This window comes from Syzygium oleosum, unplaced genomic scaffold, assembly GCF_021117445.2.
Source record: "Syzygium oleosum isolate NSW1041296 unplaced genomic scaffold, Sole_v2.1 Sole_v2.32, whole genome shotgun sequence".
Classification (NCBI taxonomy): Eukaryota; Viridiplantae; Streptophyta; class Magnoliopsida; order Myrtales; family Myrtaceae; genus Syzygium; species Syzygium oleosum.
Window position 1 is genome coordinate 2713531 of NW_026607516.1, and position 17806 is coordinate 2731336.

At 42.8% G+C, this 17806-nt stretch overlaps 4 protein-coding genes across 12 annotated transcripts; 1 reads left to right on the forward strand and 3 right to left on the reverse strand.

Annotated features, from left to right (window-relative positions):
- Window positions 1–189: 189 nt before the first annotated feature.
- LOC130135388 (uncharacterized) lies at window positions 190–801 on the reverse strand. Its single transcript, XM_056304385.1, has one exon. It carries the CDS (start codon window positions 799–801, stop codon window positions 190–192), a length of 612 nt encoding a protein of 203 aa, XP_056160360.1.
- Window positions 802–2014: 1213 nt separating this feature from the next.
- LOC115687037 (ATG8-interacting protein 2-like) lies at window positions 2015–4982 on the reverse strand. 7 transcript variants are annotated; one of them, XR_004006414.2, is made up of 4 exons: window positions 4679–4980; window positions 2759–3594; window positions 2347–2442; window positions 2015–2260 (listed from the first exon to the last, which is right to left on the reverse strand). XR_004006414.2 is itself a non-coding variant. In XM_056304610.1 (4 exons), the coding sequence occupies exons 3-4, from the start codon at window positions 3581–3583 to the stop codon at window positions 2207–2209; spliced, it is 879 nt and encodes a 292-aa protein (XP_056160585.1). In that variant the 5' UTR covers window positions 3584–3594; window positions 3698–3758; window positions 4679–4982; the 3' UTR covers window positions 2015–2206. The 7 variants fall into 7 exon arrangements, 6 of the variants coding, with proteins under 6 accessions (XP_056160585.1, XP_030468366.1, XP_030468367.1 ...); XM_056304610.1 differs by lacking the exon at window positions 2347–2442 and adding an exon at window positions 3698–3758 and having other exon boundaries at window positions 4679–4982; XM_030612506.2 differs by lacking the exon at window positions 2347–2442 and adding an exon at window positions 3698–3842 and having other exon boundaries at window positions 4679–4982.
- Window positions 4983–5746: 764 nt separating this feature from the next.
- Window positions 5747–8492, reverse strand: LOC115687039 (uncharacterized). Of its 3 annotated transcripts, none has more exons than XR_008814803.1 (4): window positions 8111–8491; window positions 6943–7071; window positions 6269–6565; window positions 5747–6099 (listed from the first exon to the last, which is right to left on the reverse strand). XR_008814803.1 is itself a non-coding variant. In XM_056304539.1 (4 exons), exons 1-3 carry the CDS (start codon window positions 8447–8449, stop codon window positions 6392–6394), a joined length of 642 nt encoding a protein of 213 aa, XP_056160514.1. In that variant the 5' UTR covers window positions 8450–8492; the 3' UTR covers window positions 5747–6099; window positions 6389–6391. The 3 variants fall into 3 exon arrangements, 2 of the variants coding, with proteins under 2 accessions (XP_056160514.1, XP_030468368.1); XM_056304539.1 differs by having other exon boundaries at window positions 6389–6565; window positions 8111–8492; XM_030612508.2 differs by lacking the exon at window positions 5747–6099 and having other exon boundaries at window positions 6148–6565.
- A 5411-nt stretch (window positions 8493–13903) lies between these two features.
- Window positions 13904–16988, forward strand: LOC115687061 (bifunctional L-3-cyanoalanine synthase/cysteine synthase 1, mitochondrial). The gene is made up of 10 exons (XM_030612533.2): window positions 13904–14226; window positions 14824–14933; window positions 15069–15126; window positions 15216–15479; window positions 15572–15709; window positions 15813–15864; window positions 16036–16115; window positions 16211–16270; window positions 16392–16472; window positions 16681–16988. The coding sequence occupies exons 1-10, from the start codon at window positions 14041–14043 to the stop codon at window positions 16777–16779; spliced, it is 1128 nt and encodes a 375-aa protein (XP_030468393.2). The 5' UTR covers window positions 13904–14040; the 3' UTR covers window positions 16780–16988.
- The last annotated feature ends 818 nt before the right edge of the window (window positions 16989–17806 follow it).

A 17806-nucleotide genomic window follows, 5' to 3' on the forward strand; every position in this document is an offset into this window, starting at 1 on the left:
CGTATATTGAAGTTCAAGAAATATTGGATTCCAATTTGTTGCTATGGAAAAGCAAGAGAAACAAGCAATGGGAAAAGAAAACTTCAATGATTTGAATAACAACTTTCTAATCCACGATTTAGCAACATCTTCACCGAACACTAGGGCTGTGCATGGCTAAAGTTCTGGGCTTTTCCCGACGTCACGTTACTAAGGCAACTCGCACATACATATGGGACATCCCGTGCTGTTCTCGAGCCACTCGACGATGCAATCTCCGTGGTAAACGTGGGAGCAATGCATGCGAGCTCCTTTCGAACCGGCGCCGATCTCCCTTGTGCAAATTGCGCAATCCATTGGCTTCCCCGCGATCACCACCTTCTCCAGTCCCTCCACCATCGCCCACCACTCCTCGTCATTGTTCGGATCCACGCACGAGATAAAGACGCCCATCGGCAGGACCTTCAAGTCCCCGTTGCTCGCCATGGCTATCGCGTGGCTCAATATCTTTTCCACCATGAACTCGTGATCTCCTTCGGAAGGTACTCCCATCTCACCGAGTACGCCCCGCACGACGTGCTTCGCCATAGGATCATGCAGCAAAGCATCCGCATCTATAAGGAACACCCTCTTCTCCTGCCTGGAAGTTTGGGCGATGGCCCGAGCGGCGAACCGAGACGCGGCATCGGGGAGCAGGTACACAAACTCGACTTCAACTTCCAAGTGGTAGAAGCGAAATCCCCCCCGCACGACTCTGGGTTGATCAAAGTCTGGTATTTGAAACGTTTCGCAAATGGGTTCTGGCAACTCATTACCTTCCATGGCTTCTTTTGGGGATCAAAAGGCGAATGCCAGAGAGATGAGCCGGTAGTTTCTGCTGGTATCTGATGCGAGTTCTTGTATCTAGTTTTTCTTGAAACTGAGTATGGGCTTTGCTTATATAGTGCGGTGAGTTCGTAGATGTTAGATAGGTGTAGTTAAATTAGGAAGTCGAATCCTGCTGCGACTTGGAGTTCTGGTTTCGTTAGGATATTATAGGAAAGTTTTTAGTAGTAATTAGGACCGATGCAAAGAGCTTTAATTGAAACGTGTGATTTGAAACGTGTGAGAAAAGGAAAGTTTCCAGCTACCATACGAGATCGAAAAAGGAAATATACGAAGAGAGAGATGCAGAAGTTGTGCATATCCGGTGACAATCACACGTCAACACGATAAAAAGAAAAAACATATCAAATAGGGATAAGTGTACCGAAATCCTAAAACTTATTACGAAAATGTAATTAAATACTTATTCCCATTTTGCCCTTCGTGACAAGTTTTATGTGTATTTTTTAAAAATTTTTACTTTTTAATGTAATGTAATTTAATTAAGATTTGAATTAAAAAAATTAAAATTTGGACCAAAACGAAATGCTTTAATTAAGTAAATGACGAAATGTAAGAGTTTGAATATAATTTAAAAAAATCATATCAGTATTATCAATTAACCATATTAGACGGAGCTAACCGAATGACTTAATTGCACTAATTTAACAAATTTTAAAACTCGATTGTACTTCTTAAAAGTTTTAACGCCCGTTATTCTTTTGTCATAGATTTTAATATGTTTAGTGCACTTACTCCAAAAGAATAAGTACTCCGACCCTAAAAACAAAAGAAGAGTTGAGTACAAACGTACAATCGTAAGCCAGTTTGAGGCAGTCAAATACTAAATCCCACCACCCAAAACTGGTCTCTTCTCTTTAGATTCTACCAACGTTAATTGGCCCGAAGAACAGGTAAAAAGAAAGGAAAAACAGCGAATACTGGAAACATGTTCTCCTGATTATTCATACGGCTTCAGATGTTTCAGCACAATGACTAATCATACGGTTTTCATATAGCCACATGACTTGGCTAAACTACCCGGAGAAGAATTAGTTCAGCAAATATTGGTTCTTGAATCATAAACATGAAAACGCCCTTCCCACCGCCTCTATCTCGAGGTGGGTTTATAGAGCGTAAGACATTAATTAGCCTTCAACGGGCAGCAAAATGAAAACAGGAGCACCACAAGTCTTAAATTACCAAACTTTTATAACACAGTGAGATTGCTTCATCACAGATGTACTTACACAGTAGTAACACTTGAACAACACCGGACAGATTCTACAGTCAAACTCCCTCCCTCTCTCGCCTATCCAGGGGAGCTGGAGCTGCCCTTGACAAAGAAGTACCGCGTCCGTCGTCACAGGCTAACAACTTTAATCTGAGATATAGGGCCAAACATCCTACTCTTTTTCTGCCAAAAGTGATCAGAGATAACTATGGTGAGCAACAAAATGCGGCGACTTTACAATAAAATGATGCGAAAGCACCGAAACATACCGTCATAATCATTCCGAATCATCAACACCGTCACTAGAGAGCAGAAAGTAACAATAATCAGAGTGTTAACAGAAAGGCTTGAGCTTCATTTGTATTCTAAGAACCAAAACAATCAAAGCAGTAGTTAAAGCAACCGCCACATTGATATCTTGAAAGAACTTCACTAGTGCTCTTTGGATAGAAAAATTACAGTAGAAAATATTAAACCTTTGTCCGGTTACTTTTCCTACTTTGCATTAACCTAATCCAGCGATACGATGAAGATGCGAGTCTCTTTCCAACAAGAATGATTTACAGTTTCCTATATAAGTTTCTCCTTGTGCACCCACACCAATGCACAAACGCACACACGCACACATAGTTTGTGTATTCAAGTGAGTGTCTAATCGTATGCAATGGCAAAATGAAATACCTCATTGCTGATGTTTACGTGCCATTTAAGTTGCAAAGCTTGCCATCTCTCATGCCGCCACCTGTGACCCATAATTACAAAACCCATCACAGCTGCAGCAATGAAGACGGACCAGAAGGCATTTGCCTCTTTGGCTTGGGCATACAAAGAAGCAGCTCTTCTCTTCCACCAAGCACCGCAAGGAAGGCTAGACCCGTGTGAATTATCATCTTTAATTGCTTTCGGTGAGTGTAATGCATCTGATGAGGAATCTGGGTGGTCTTCAGAAGTTCCAACCACGTCAGAAGTGATTGTATCCTTCCCAAGAGCGGTCGGAAGACCAAAAGCTGGATCTCCATGCAAAGAACTGAAGGTGGCATCGTATAAGCTCTGCTCTTTGTCAGTCAAACCAAAATCTTGTACACTTTTGCCTTCTTCAAATTCTGTATTATGAACTGGAAGTATGTTATCCTTCTCCGAAATGAATTGCATTCCTGGAAATTCATCTGACAGAGTCTTCTCCTTGAAAGCCCACTCAGTTTCATCCTTGACCCTGTATCGACTTACTTCTGCATCAAGTTGAGCAAAACCATCTTCGCCTTTCTGTTTTTCAGCGATATTAAGACTTGAAAGTTCTGGGGAAGAATTGTTATCTCGATTGGGTAGAAAGACGAAGTGACGAGACATGAACAAACCATTAGAGGTTTCTGGTTCATCCTCACCAGGGACAGTACTCTTGTCATCATCAGTCAGCTCAATTTCTTTTGGACCCGGAGAAGCTGCATATGTTGAAGCAGTAAGTGATACGACTTCCCAATCATTTCCGCTCTCCTTACAGTCCGCCATAGTAATGCAACCTTGTACACCATTAAGCAAGTACAAAGGTCAATAAAGAACTAAGAAGAATGAGTGATTTGGAGTCCTTCCGTACGACTGCAAAAATGGATACCAATCTATTACCAGAGAACTTTAACAATGAACTCGTACAGGTAAACACCGGTCCTACTTCTACAGCCAAACTCTGCGTCAGATGTCAAGATTCAAAGTTCTGCAGATATTTCACCTATCTTCTTACAAGACGTCAGGCTCGCTAAAACCTCTGGACCTAACATTCAGAATCACACAAATAAGAAACCGCAGGCGAAGGAGAAAAGCTACTGTGCATGGTATGCGGAAGCACAGGTGGATGACCATGCCATCATCAATGATGTCGGGTTGATCCATTAACTCGATATAATCCATGTTCAATATTAAAAAATTACCGCAAGAGAAATCTAGTAATGCAAAGATAGATGAAATCAACTGAAAGCAGAACCCACGATGAACCAGCATATTATTCCAAAGAAACAATTGTCTAAGTTCCAATATCCGAAAACAGGTCGACTAATCCCATTTAGCACAAAGAGCGCTTCCAACAACGGCAAAGTAAAGATTCCTCCTAAGCCCAAAAAGTAATTTTTCAGGCAAATTAGAAAAACAAATTTCAATCATTGGTACCTCAACTACACAAACTGCAGAAACGAAGCGGAATCAAATCAAATCACGCGATGATTGCCTTGTTACTCATCTCATCCCGAAACATCAGTACTCCCTTCCTCACAAGCAACTTTTTCCTTTTCACACGAGCGTTTGAGACCTTATCCACGAGGCAAGAGACACAATTCTCTCAAAAAGAACCATCACGAAGCAAGTCCAGATTATTCCAATCGTAAGATCAAAGCAAAAGAAAGTAAAACCCCTTTTCATGTCATGTCATAGGCAATCAGAAGGACCATCAAAACAACAGTACGAGAGTCAGACCAAGCAAAATCAACGTGCACTCAAAGCTACAAGAAAGAACAAAAAAAACCATAAACACCCCAAAAATGACTCGCTCATATCAAGACCAAGCCACAAAAGAAAAAAAAAAGATCTTGTGAGACAAGACGACGAGGATCTTACAGGAGACTGATCGGACAAGAATCTGCTGCGGGAGAAGCGTCGGAGAGATGGGGAGAAACCCTCTTTTTTTCCTTATCGAACTTCCCAAATTTTGCTTTGGATGAGTTGATGATGATGAGGAATAAACCGGAACAAGAAGAAGAGAGGCAGTAGGGGGGAGGAGATTTTATACTCGGTTTTTTTAAGGAGAAGGAGACGTGGGAGTTGGGAACCGGGAGGTCCGGTGGAAGCAGCGAGGCGGCGTGGATGTGACCGGGCACGGCAGGTCAACGCGGACACCAATAGAATAGATAAGACCGGTGAGTTTTTGTACGAGCAGCTAGCTAATGATGCTTCGCGTGCTCGGGGAGGAAAGAATGTCCTGCACTCCAAAACCTCCGGCGAAAATAAACAAACCCATAAAGCTCAGAAGAAACTTGGCTTGGAAACCCTTTTGACTCGGACACCAATGGCACGGCAGGATTTGCGGGATCCTAGTTGTCGCGTGGCCGGGGTCGCGCGTCTCAAGCTAGGATTCGGCGCTGGCCACAGGTTCGAGGAGTCACTGGCGGCGCCTCGCCTCATCTTTGAATCGAAAAATTCGAAAATGTTTGAATCTTTGATGTCTTTTATCTCTAAAGAATAATGTTGTTTTCACGACAGAGGGTGCGCGCTTTATCTTTTATCACTTATCAGCTTTTTTGTTAAATTCGTAATAATGAACACTTCTCTGGGGAAATGAATAAGATGACTCGCAACCTTATATTGGGATGATAAAGAGAGTTCAAGAGAGAGTGTTCGTGATGTAATCCAGAGATTCAATATCAAAGAATTTCACATCTTCGTGATTATTCATGACAAGAGGGATAAAGACACGTACCTTGATATGAGAAATGAAGAATTCCCATTTCTCTCCCTTGACTCACTTTTTCTTGATACAACTTTCGTTGTTTTTGTGAATGGAGAGAGGATCAGACTCTTTATATAGGCTTATCAATAGATATCCTCAGTAAATGTCTTCCAACAAAGCACATTGAATGTTCTAATTTCATAAATCTTCATAAAAGCTGTAATTTTTCATACTCTATCTTCATAAAAATTGCAACTTATCATAGCCAATGCGTTTCTTTGACAGTTAAATAATTATCAAACCATTAATAATATCATGTGGGCCACAATTATTTTTACATAAGGGCCATTAGAAATCGAAAAGGTTATTGCATCTAATCTGCTTTTCTTCTTGTGAAATTTCTTGACTACCACATGCAACTTTACCTCAGCAGACTGGCATCATGTCTGATCTAAAACTCATTCGAATATGGGGGTTTCATCCTGCAGATAGAATTGTAGTTTCGTAGCTGATACTGCTGGGCATGATTCAGTAGTTACACGTGAAGTTTCCTGCTTCAGCTGGAAACATTTCTTTGAAAACTGGAAATTCTCTGCAACACCAGCAAACCGATTGAGAGTAGAATGATGCTAGAAAGCCGTAACAGATAAAAGGAACATTAAGAATCGATTATTGGCGAGGTAATATGGACAAATAATTTGTGCAAAGAATCGAAGGGACTACAAAGGATGCATCAATCAACAAGAATAAATTGCCCATACAGCAAGTTAAAAGCTGGGTTTATCTTTCTTTCTATTCGCTTTTTTTCCTTTTCTGGTCCTTGACAAGCACAGAGCATTTTACTGTTCATCTGTTAGAAGCATCATTGAGGTGATTTCTACCATCTACAATTCTTCCTTCGACCGCCCTTCATTTTCTCCAGGGATTCTACTGGGTTTCTTCTCTTTGTGGAGCATCTCTAAAACTTCTTCCAGAGGTGGATCTCCGGGTCGCCGGAATGCTTGATCTCCAATCTTTATCTCATATGCTTCTGGTTGGTCCAGCAAAAACTCCTTCAACTGCAACGAGAGTGGAAATATAATTAACCACTGTGACACGAAAAGGCAAGGAGTAATCATGCAGTCCACCAATGTTCACAAATTGAGCGAGTATAGAGCAGAGCAGGGAATGCACAATAAAGAGACGATTGGGGGGGCGGGGCGGGGGAGTGTTTTTTTTTTTCCCTGAAAATATGTTCCATGACTTGAGGCTTGACATAATGTTTTACCTAACATAACTCAAGATGCATCATGCCAAGAGTGTGAGCTATCTACTTAAGATCACTTTAGAAACAAATTAAATCGAGACCAAATTGCCACCTCTCAGTTATCAAATTAATGGCTAGCCTCTGTGGTGTGGTGAAACCCGATTTGTCAAGTGAAAAAGAAAGAGGTACCTCTAGTGTGTCTTGGCCTTTGACCATGGTGAACATGATTGTGTTAAGATCAATGCCCATGAACTTCACCTCAACAGCTCCTGTCTTTAAAACTTTGGTCCACTTCATAGCGATCTCAGACACCATATCCTGGAAAGAGATGGAAAAGGACTTTTAAAATTCACTAAGATTCTGACTAGTTTTCTATTCGCGAGGATATTTCAAAATATTTCTAGCACCGAAAGTGAGGATATTTCAGAAGCACAATGATATTTCAAGTACCGCAAGTGTAACGAAGTAGCAAATCAGCTGAATTATTCACAAGTAAATACATTGTCAATCGCTTGCCATACAAATCAACTTTGTTTGACTAAAGCTGCAAATTACTTCTTCAACAGGGCATCTGGAGTGCTCTAGCTGTAAGGAAAAGGAGAAAGCAGTTTGTTTTGCAGAAAATGAACAATTTGGAAAACATTTTCCTAAAATGAGCAACAAAAATGTTTTCGTTATTGACAACAACTTATATCTAAAAATTTTCGAAGACAATGAAAACATTTTTCCTTCATTTATTTTTGTAGGTGATACAAGCTATCGATTATAGGAAAATATTCTTCAAAATGTCGATTTTCCACGAAAAAAACGGACCCTAAAGCATAATAACCCCCATATTCAATGTCCTCTTAGGATAAATAATACCCAGATCAGTAATAAACAGCCCATATTCTGGAACTAGAGATCGATCTTCAATGTCGGGGACGGCCAAATGTTACCTGGATCACAAAGTCTAGTCCTAGTTCAGCTGAAGAAATGAATCTTCCACTGACGTTGATGTCTAGCCTCCTCTTGTTAAGCTGAGGAAATCATTCTGCCATGAAGTTATCTTTCTGGGTTGAATAGAGCTTAACCAAAAAGTTATTTCCGAATTCGGATACGATGAATGATTTCCCAACTGAGTTAACGTATTAAAGCTATTCCAAATGTTGCCATCAATGTCACCCAATTGATCTGGAACCTCAGCTAAACCTCACCTCAAAACGTCAAGAAGCTAACTACGTGCGAAGCAACTCAAGCCACATATAGTAATCATATTTACAAGCTCAAAACCATCCTAAAAGAAACAGGAAAACCGATACCGTACAACAAAATCACAGCAAGAGAATCAGGAATTGGAAATCGCATCTGCAGTTACCCGGGTCCGAGGAACGCCCAGTCGGAGCTTCACGAACCCGAAGGCGGGCCCGGAGTGACGCCTCATCATCTCCTCCTGAAACCGGCCCAAATCCACGCTCGACAGATCCGGAGGAGGGTCGAACTCATCGTCGGGAGGCGGAGGCGGCGTCGACTTCCGTCCCCATTGCCGCCAGGACTCGTCCTCCTCGTCGTCGATCACGCCGTCGAGGTCGTCGTCGATGTGGATCCTCCTCCGGGGCGCGGCGTCGGCGGGCCGGAGGAACTTCACCGTGAGGAGGAGGAGGAGGAGGAAGAAGAAGAGACGTGGAAGCGGAAGCGGAGCGGTTTGGTTCGCCATTGCTTTGCGGAACGAAGAGAGATGGAATGAAATGGAATTTAGAAAGGCGGTGGTGAAGACGACAGTTTGGAGATCAGGTGGTGAACGACCGGCGTGTGCGCTCGAAGCTTGAAGGAGACGGATTCTGGTAATTTGGCGGGCCGGGCCCGCTTGTTCACTCATGGGCCCAAGACACGAAGGTTGTCTTCGGGCTTCGAGCCCATCCGTCCAGGGCCCGAACAGCATACGGTGATTCGGGCCGGGCCGTGACTATCGATGCTGATAAAATGAGGCCCAAAACATACCGCCGAGCCATTTTGTTAACGCACCCTTTCTTGAGAAAGTATTTGTATGGACCAGTTGGGTGATCGGTCCCGAGGGTGCGTCGGTTCTCGTCTCGGAAGCTGGAACCTGTCCGGTTAGGGTCAGTTCCTAGTTTGTAAAACTGGGAACCGACCTTGTCGACCATGGAATTGGCCTAGATCCGAGAAACCGATCGGGTGTTTTCTTTTCTTCTTTTTTTGCCGTTTATTTGAACTTGACCGACGTGTGATTCTTCCTATGCCACGCATTTTATTGAGCATGTGATTATGGCAAGCCTAGACTGTGATATTGCACGTGCAGCTTCATCAGGTATGAAGAGACATTTTGTACATTCCTACTGTCTACATTTCACCAGCTTTCTCAATTTTCATCATCAACCACGCATTTTGTTTCGTTTCGACCCAAAAAAGGAAAAAACACTGACTTTCGTTAATTGACAAGATTCCTTTTAATAAGCATCGTTCTTTGCCATGTTATGTACCGAGACCAGTGCTCCCCTCTATGGATCATGATATATAGACCTTACAAAATTACAACAATGTGGACCCGATGCGAACCCGATTCGAGACGACGCTGGCCCAAGTCTCGAGCCATTGAATCCCGACACAAGTTCGCAAGCGCGTACGTAAGTAACAGTAATACGCACCTTTGCCGAATGTCGCAGAGGTAAAAAAGCAAGAATCGGGACAAGCATGCGGGCGACATTATTATGTTAGCAATATGCCTGTGGGCACTCTTTCCATTGGCTGATGGCAGCAAGAGGCTGCTATCCTGACTATTTCTCACGTATTAATTATTATGTTCTTTTAATGTGTATTCACGGACGGATCTTTCTAAATATCCGAATCTTTTAAGCTGCGCATGTCGATTTTCACGATAAATTGCGTTTGTGCAAGTAAAAAAAAGGGACCAGATAAATTCACGGGCCTTAGTTTCCTAGCTCTTCCAGCATTGCTTTCTTGTTCGTGCAATGGAATTTGCTGCTGAGGAAGTGAGTTTTCTCCCTGAATGTATGAACATTTTAAAAAGAAAAACTATTCGCACCGGTCATGATTAGCCTAACGGCAGACATTATATTCCTCCCTATTCCAAGAAAATAAATGATCTGTAGCTACCTAACCCGAGGCTGCTTTACAGGTCCAAATGAAAGAAAAGAAGAAGAAGAGAGATTGCTGAAGTCCAAGTGCATCGACCAAAAAAGCAAGTCCAAGTGCAGTGGATGTGCCATGCCACAGAAAACCACGTGCAGCGCCTCTTTCGCGTGCATTGCATCGCGCCAATATGATATCAAGTCGGAGGAAGCCCTACGGCGCCCGCTTCTTTTGGCTATTATATTCTTCTCATGATGTTGGGTCGACCATCCACAGCCAAATTCAATTAATAACTCCTCGAATTTCATGTTTTGTTTAAGAATTCACATGGCGAATATCATGTTTCGAGTTTTTTTTTTTTTAACTTCGAAAGCCCGCTTTGCTTTCTGTTAAATGCGATCGGATCAATTTCGAAGTGGACCCAAAAGGCCAAAAGAGGAAATATGTTGCGGGAACGCAACGTAACATCACACGGGTTCTCATCGAGACAACCTTACCCTAACGTCGTCTCCATCTCATCCTTGCTCGGACTTTATGGAATCATTGACCGAGGATGTTGGACCAGAAAATGAACCTATGAAAGCTGCCAACTTTTTCGTCCCGATGGCTGTCCTGACAACACCATTTGCGGGTGAGCTCTGTTGTTCCTGATGTGAGACGGAAGGACGAATCAGGATCAGCTTACGATCTTCGCCTGCCCCAACAAAAACAAAGTAAGGTCTGTCGAGTAATATTTTATGTAATTGGTCATTAAGAAGAGGAGTCTTCACCGTGTGCAAAGGAGGAACAAACATATCTCTCACAAACTGCACCGGTCCATGCAAATATTACCTCCCAAGTAGCACCAAAACGGTATCCATTGCACACCCGAGTGTATAGGTGCAATTCCTATTTCCCAGAGCAGCGTTTGCATAAATTCACTGATAAAGGAGAAAAGTTTCTCGTTCGGAAAGTACAATCAATTGGGTCTATAAGGAAATCGCAAATTATTCTGGTAGGATGATGGGTCCAAAGTTTTTCCCCGGCTTTTCGATATGGAAAGTCAAATGACGCTTGTTAAGTCTCATTAATTGTGCCTCGAAAGCATAGATGTTTTTATTTGAAGTGAATGACCTTTTTCAAGATGTGTCCGTATGTGTTCTTAGCCATCTCAATTAGCGTCTCGAACACCAGTTAACATGACCTTTTCTATATCGTGAACGAGTCTACACTCCTCGAATTACCAACTACCCCGTTTTCCTTCGTTGGGATATTTAAATAATAAATCACGCCTTTATCTAACAGCTTAAACTTTTAGAACGGTTGGCAGTAGTCCCATAAAATCTTTCATGGTATCAAAGCAGGAGATTTCTGAGTTCGAATCTTCCAAGCCCCTATCTGCCTCCCCAATTAAATATTTCCACACTCAGTACCGGTAAAAAATACCAGACTAAGCGTGAGAAGGAGTATTGAAATATTTAAATAATAAATCATATCTGAACAACTGGCAGTGATCCCATAGAATCTTTCATTCTCGTTTGGCTCATTTTTTTGACTGCTTGCGCGCTTGGCCGAATCAAACTTCCAGTCCCAAGCTTCTGTTTTCCTTGTGGTGATTGACCTTTGGCGCTGCCAAGAGCCAACTCCTTTTGCTCCCTTTGTATTTTCGAGGGATTCCACCCAAATTTTTTGGCTATTGACGTTGGAATGGACATGTGATTACGATCCGGCCCTACAGGTTCGAGCATCTTATCCTTTCGTCTCTGCATCCGTGGCTTGTTTGGTTTAGAATTTTCTCCCTAGCTGCCGGAACACTAAAGAATCTAAAATAGAAAAAAAGTGAAAAATTGGAGAAATCTTGTGTTCGGGATAAGACAATGCGAACTTAACATTCAAATGACATCATTTCTTGGAGCAAATCTTCAATTGAAATGACAGAAAAGAAGGAACAACTCTTTGCATTGCGTGGTTAAAAAGGGTCGTGAATCTCTCTCCTTAGTAAAATTGCCTTTCCACTGAATTGAAAGATGGACTCGTTCTCATTGAAAAGATCAACCATCCCAACAACCTCAAAGAAAAGCTGATTACATGAGTGACGTGTGCACACGCGATTGGTCCTCGACCCGACAAAGACCTTTCCAAAAGGGGCCTTGAGATCGGTACATTGAACCCCTCCGAGCCAATCGAATCTTGTGCGGAAGATGAAGTCTCCGTCCATCTTTAGTTTTTGCACGGCAAATCGATCCATCATCAACGTCTGCAGATCCAATGTCTCGGTTGGATCAAACATTGTACTTGTTGATTTTGCAATTGTTGTTGGGATTGGCTTTCATTCATCTCATCAATCCATCCATCTCATCTAAATATATACTAATTCCCGGTCAATTGCGGTAATCGTAGTTATTGTAATTGTAATTGTTTTGCTCTTGTTACGGTTATTAGAAATTTTTTTTTATTTTTTTTTTGTAACCGAGGATCCGCCACCATTTCCCGGGGACGAGCCCGCACGGGTAATCAGGGCGCCTATACCTCGGGGGAGATTAGCCCAGCAACCCACTGCCAGAGCCCTCCACTTAAATTACGGAGCCGAGCGGGGATTCGAACCCAGAACCTCTAGGAGGGAAGGAAAGCGCCCACCAACTCGGCCATGCGCAGGTGGGTCGGTTATTAGAATTATTGGCCATTGATTAAATCAAGAAACCTGCATGAGCGGGTGCCGTTGCCTTTACGAACACCGCATAATGCCATTGTCTATGGGGAATCCTGGGGCCATGGCCATAAATATCACTTTCGAGCTTCGAATCTTAGTTACTCCTAGTGCTTCCCCCAAGTGATGCAACAGACAGTACCACCAATCCTAGACTAATTACGTATGTTCAGGTTTATATTACTTTTGCTAACAACCTCTACTTTCACGAACTGAAGTAGCAAGCACAGTTTCACCAAATTCTCTTTTACGGATATCCTCATTTATAATCAAATCACAAACCCCATCAAAAGTCAAGCTTGTTGACTTAGAGAAATTATTAATAGCAGTAACAGTACTATTCTAACTATCAAGCAATGATAACATAATTAAAGCACGTACCTCATATTTAAAGTGAATCTCAATTGAACTTAATTGACTAATGACTACATTAAATTTATTGATATGATTAGCACCCGACACACCGTCACATATCTTTAATTAAACAGATGCTGCATTAAATAGACCTTGTTGATCACAAAGGGCTTCTCGTACATGTTCGACAGGGCCTTCAGCAAACCCGCGATGGTCTCATTCACGATGTTAAACGCAACATTACGAGCTAACGTCAGCTGAATAACACTTGACGCCTGTCTATCCAACAATTTCCATTCAACTTGCTTCATCGAGTTTGATTTCTTCCTAGATAGGAGTAAGTGCAAATTCATCTGATACAAATAATCTCCAATCTGCATCTTCAAGAAATCAAAATCATTCACATCAACTATGTCGATTCCCACTTTTCCTTCTTCTGTCACCATCGGATCGCTTCAACTCAGCCAAGCCTAATTCCGATACCAATTGTTGTGGAAAACAAGCGATCAAATAGTAAATTAGACAGGACTAGAATAAATCGAACACCAGATTTACGTGGTTCGATCGATATGACTTATGTCCAGAGGGAGAGCAGTTTCGTTATAGATCAAATAATACAATGAAGATTACAACACACTCAAATCACTCAAACACTCTCAGAGTTTCCCAACCATAATTGCATCCAATAACGCACACGGTGTTTAGCCATAATAATCTCTCAATTTCACAATGGAATTACACAAAATCCTAACACAAGATTTTCACGGATTCAAACACTAGGGATGTTAGTCACAAGCAAAAGCTCTCTTTAATGCTCTTCGCAAAGAACATCAACTTCTTATTTATAAGCAAGAATTTAGATTTAAAATAGAAAATCTCTTTTTAGGAAACTTCCTATTTAATGAATCATCGAACTAAGAAGTCTAATTTTACTTGAGTTAGGACAGTTTCCTTTATGGGCTCAAACCGCATTTTTCTACACATTTTTCACTTTGTCCTTGATCAGCATATTTCTGACCACTAGGCAGTATATAAAGGGAGGCATCACCTTCACCCTCTTTATCTATCTCTCTCCCAAACTCTCTCCTAGCATCCACAGACGAGTAGGAAGAGACCACCGTGCGTGGGGAGAGAGAAGTGGACGCTTTCCATCATCAATGGCTGCTCTCAGGAGTTGCTTGAAGAGAAGCTCCCAGACCCGCCACAGTCATGAGCTCCTGATGCCGCTCCGATCGCTCTTCTCGACGGAAGCCGTCGCGTCGGGCTCCCCTTCCTTCGCGCAGCGTCTCCGAGACCTCCCCAAGGACCTCCCGGGGACCAAAATCAAGACCCACGTCTCTCAGGTCGTCTCCTTTTTCAGATTCCCTTTGCTTGAGCAGGCCAATCTTTGCAGCTCAAAAACGGAGATTGCTTTACCGGCCGTTTGCTTGTCATTTCAGTTCTTTGTCCCGTTCTCTGTTCTCTCTCGCCAGTTATGCATCGCCACGTGTCAGTTTGGGGGGGTGGGGGGGGGGGGGGGAACCGGACAAGTACGGCGTTTTTTCCTCTTCCGTCGGATAATTTTCGTAGAGGGTCAATCGACAAATTTTCAACCTTTTGTAAAAAAAAAGAAAATTTTGAATTTGAAGCATTTTTCACTCTCTTTTTTTTATTTTTTCCCTTAGCCGTGTGATGAGATCAGGGTCTTAATTAAGTTTGGTCGAGGGGATAAAAAGGGCCATGTACTTTTGGTAGCTGTCTGGAAAAAGACTATTGACGATGGACAGATGGAATCGAATCAAGGATCTTGGTACCGTTTCTTGAATCAGTATCCCCCGTGCCATGTGAGCAATTGGGTCTAGATGTGCTTGATAATTAATGTATAATCATGTACTCTTTTATAATAATCAAGTGTATTCTTTTCATAATTGAAAGTGTGCTGACACAATGCTTGATATCAGCTGATTGGAAGAACTCCCCTGGTATTTCTGAACAAAGTCACCGAAGGATGCGGGGCTTATGTTGCAGTCAAGCAAGAGATGATGCAGCCTACGGCCAGCGTCAAAGACAGGTTCGTCCTTCGCTTTCGTCGCGATAAAAAAATTGTATTTCGTGCCGTTCTTCGGAAAAGACCGCTTCACACTCGATATTAGGTACGTTTATCGCACTCAAAGAGAGGAATATGTGATTTTATATTCATTGCCAGGCCCGCACTTGCGATGATCGAAGATGCCGAAAAGAAGAACTTGATCAGTCCCGGGAAGGTTAATTGGCTCCTCCTTTGTGCTCGTTATTTTGCTCCGCCGATCTCGGTTTTTCTCGGACTGACTCGTGTGGTTTTTTACCGAAATAGACGACTTTGATAGAGCCGACTTCGGGGAACATGGGGATCAGCCTGGCTTTCATGGCGGCCATGAAAGGGTATAAGATGGTCCTAACGATGCCCTCTTACACAAGCTTGGAGAGGAGGGTCACCATGAGGGCGTTCGGCGCCGAGTTGATCCTCACCGATCCCACCAAGGGAATGGGCGGGACGGTCAAGAAGGCTTATGAACTCTTAGAATCCACTCCAAATGCTCATATGCTGCAACAGTTTGCGAATCCGGCCAATACTCAGGTCGCGGCAAGCTTCATTTTTGGTGGTCTCTTGAATTGGTTGAACAAAGACACTTTGCTCGACTCATCTTATTTAAATGATCTGGAAAACAGGTGCATTTTGAGACTACTGGTCCTGAGATATGGGAGGATACGAATGGACAAGTAGACATTTTCGTGATGGGGATTGGCAGCGGCGGCACCGTGTCGGGTGTCGGGCAATATCTCAAGTCCAAAAATCCTAATGTCAAGGTCGGTAACCCATTATCTGATTTTAACTCACCTCTCGATCGCAATACTAAAGCTACTCGCCATATATTCTTTGCTAATGCTACTTTTTACTTTGGAATGGCAGATATATGGACTTGAGCCTACTGAAAGTAATGTCCTTAATGGCGGCAAACCTGGTAAACACTGCGACGCTCACCCTCTCTTCATGGATACATTGCCTTTTCCTTTCACAATATTCTGAAATGGAAGACCTCGTAAACAATATATGTCGTTTTGGTTGTTTCCTGCACTACATTAATTTTCTCAAAGAGAGATGTTTCGAGCATTGAGCTCCTTATGTCATACAGGACCCCATCATATCACCGGCAATGGTGTCGGATTCAAGCCGGATATCTTGGACATGGATGTAATGGAGGAAGTTCTCATGGTGAGTTTGTCACTTGATATACTGTTTTGCTAGTGCCGTAATTAGAGAGAAGGGGGGGCTGACCGCGCTTAACTCTTTCTTATGTGAGGCGGCAGGTTTCCAGTGAAGACGCGGTGAATATGGCGAGGCAATTGGCATTAAAGGAGGGATTGATGGTATTCTTTTTACCCTGATAGTTGCCGTATGCTTAGTAATTGCCTTTTTCAATCGTCCTAGTTTAAAGACGATTGATATCTGGTTGCTGGGATAATTTAGGAAGCAATCTACATGATGCAGGTTGGAATATCTTCTGGAGCTAACACTGTCGCTGCTCTCAGACTCGCGCAAAGGCCAGAGAACAAAGGCAAGCTTATTGTGGTAAGCATGATGCACTTCCCAGAATTGTTGAACCTATTATCATTCATTGTCTTCTCGCACGAGCATGTTTTTTTCTTCTTCTTTTTTTACAAAACATGCGCTCCCATTGCCAAAAACAAATTAGTTCCCTCTGTGACGCGCTTTCTCGCTACGCATTATCGTGACTCGCGAGTTCTAATCACAGATTCTTCGTTGCTTTTCATTTCAGACCATTCATCCAAGTTTTGGGGAAAGATATTTGTCGTCGGTCCTGTTCCAGGAGTTGAGGGATGAGGCCGAGAAGATGCAACCGGTTTCGGTCGACTGAGGCGGGTTCTTCACTAGGAGAGTCGCACAGCATTTTGATTAACAAACCTAGATGAAGAAAATGCTTGCGCGAACTGCCGTTCGTGCAGCTAAACATGGGTCTCTTGTCACTCTTGCCTCTGTGTACTTGGTGATTTTATGTTTTTATTTGGACTAAGTGTCGAATCTTCCTCAATAATAATACGCGCGAGGTCGAAATTACACATGCCATGTTGTCGTTTTCGCTCGCATCCTTGGGAACTCACCTTCTTGATCGGAAATCAGTGTCGGGTTAGGACAAGTTGTGCTAATGTGACAGCAATGAGGATTGGCTTCGACTTTCTAATGCTGTTTATCCTCGGGATGTCTCAATCTGGTGGATCACGAACGGGAAAGAGGCCAATTGAGTGGAATGTGTTTCAACTTTTGAATCTTTGAAACACCTTTACGCCATCAAGCTGTGTTTGGTAAATCGGATATAAGGCCTGGATAGCATATGCCTTATCCCATGTGGGATTTGGGACAGTCCTCCGGATGTGATAAGCCTAGATTAGTCTAGATTTAGCCAATATAAAATCAGCCCAAATCCTCATTAGGTACAAGAATTTGAGATCCTGAAAAAAGGCAAAACAAAATCAAGAAAGAACAAAGAAAGCGAGGAAAGATCGAGGGGGCTTCTTGTCCGTCCCCGGCGACCACTACCCGTCATTGTCAATAACCTATCGCGATGGTAACAGTGACCATCGCGATGGTGGTTGCCTTTGCCAAGGCCCAAGTTAAACACCAAGCCTCTCTCTCTCTCTCTTCACACTGCTACCACCTCAAGGTGGTGACGATTCCCAAGCGATGACTTTCTCCCTCTCCATTTGAATTCAAGAGGACAATAAGCACTGCCAGGTGACACCTCAAGGGCACGATTCCGAAGCAACGCTGACCACCCTGTGATGATTTGTCCTCTCTCTCTAGATCTAAGGATAGTAGAAGTGACTGGCCCGGTCCCACTCCCACCTAGAAACTAAGAACCGGATCAAAAGGACCGATTCCCATCC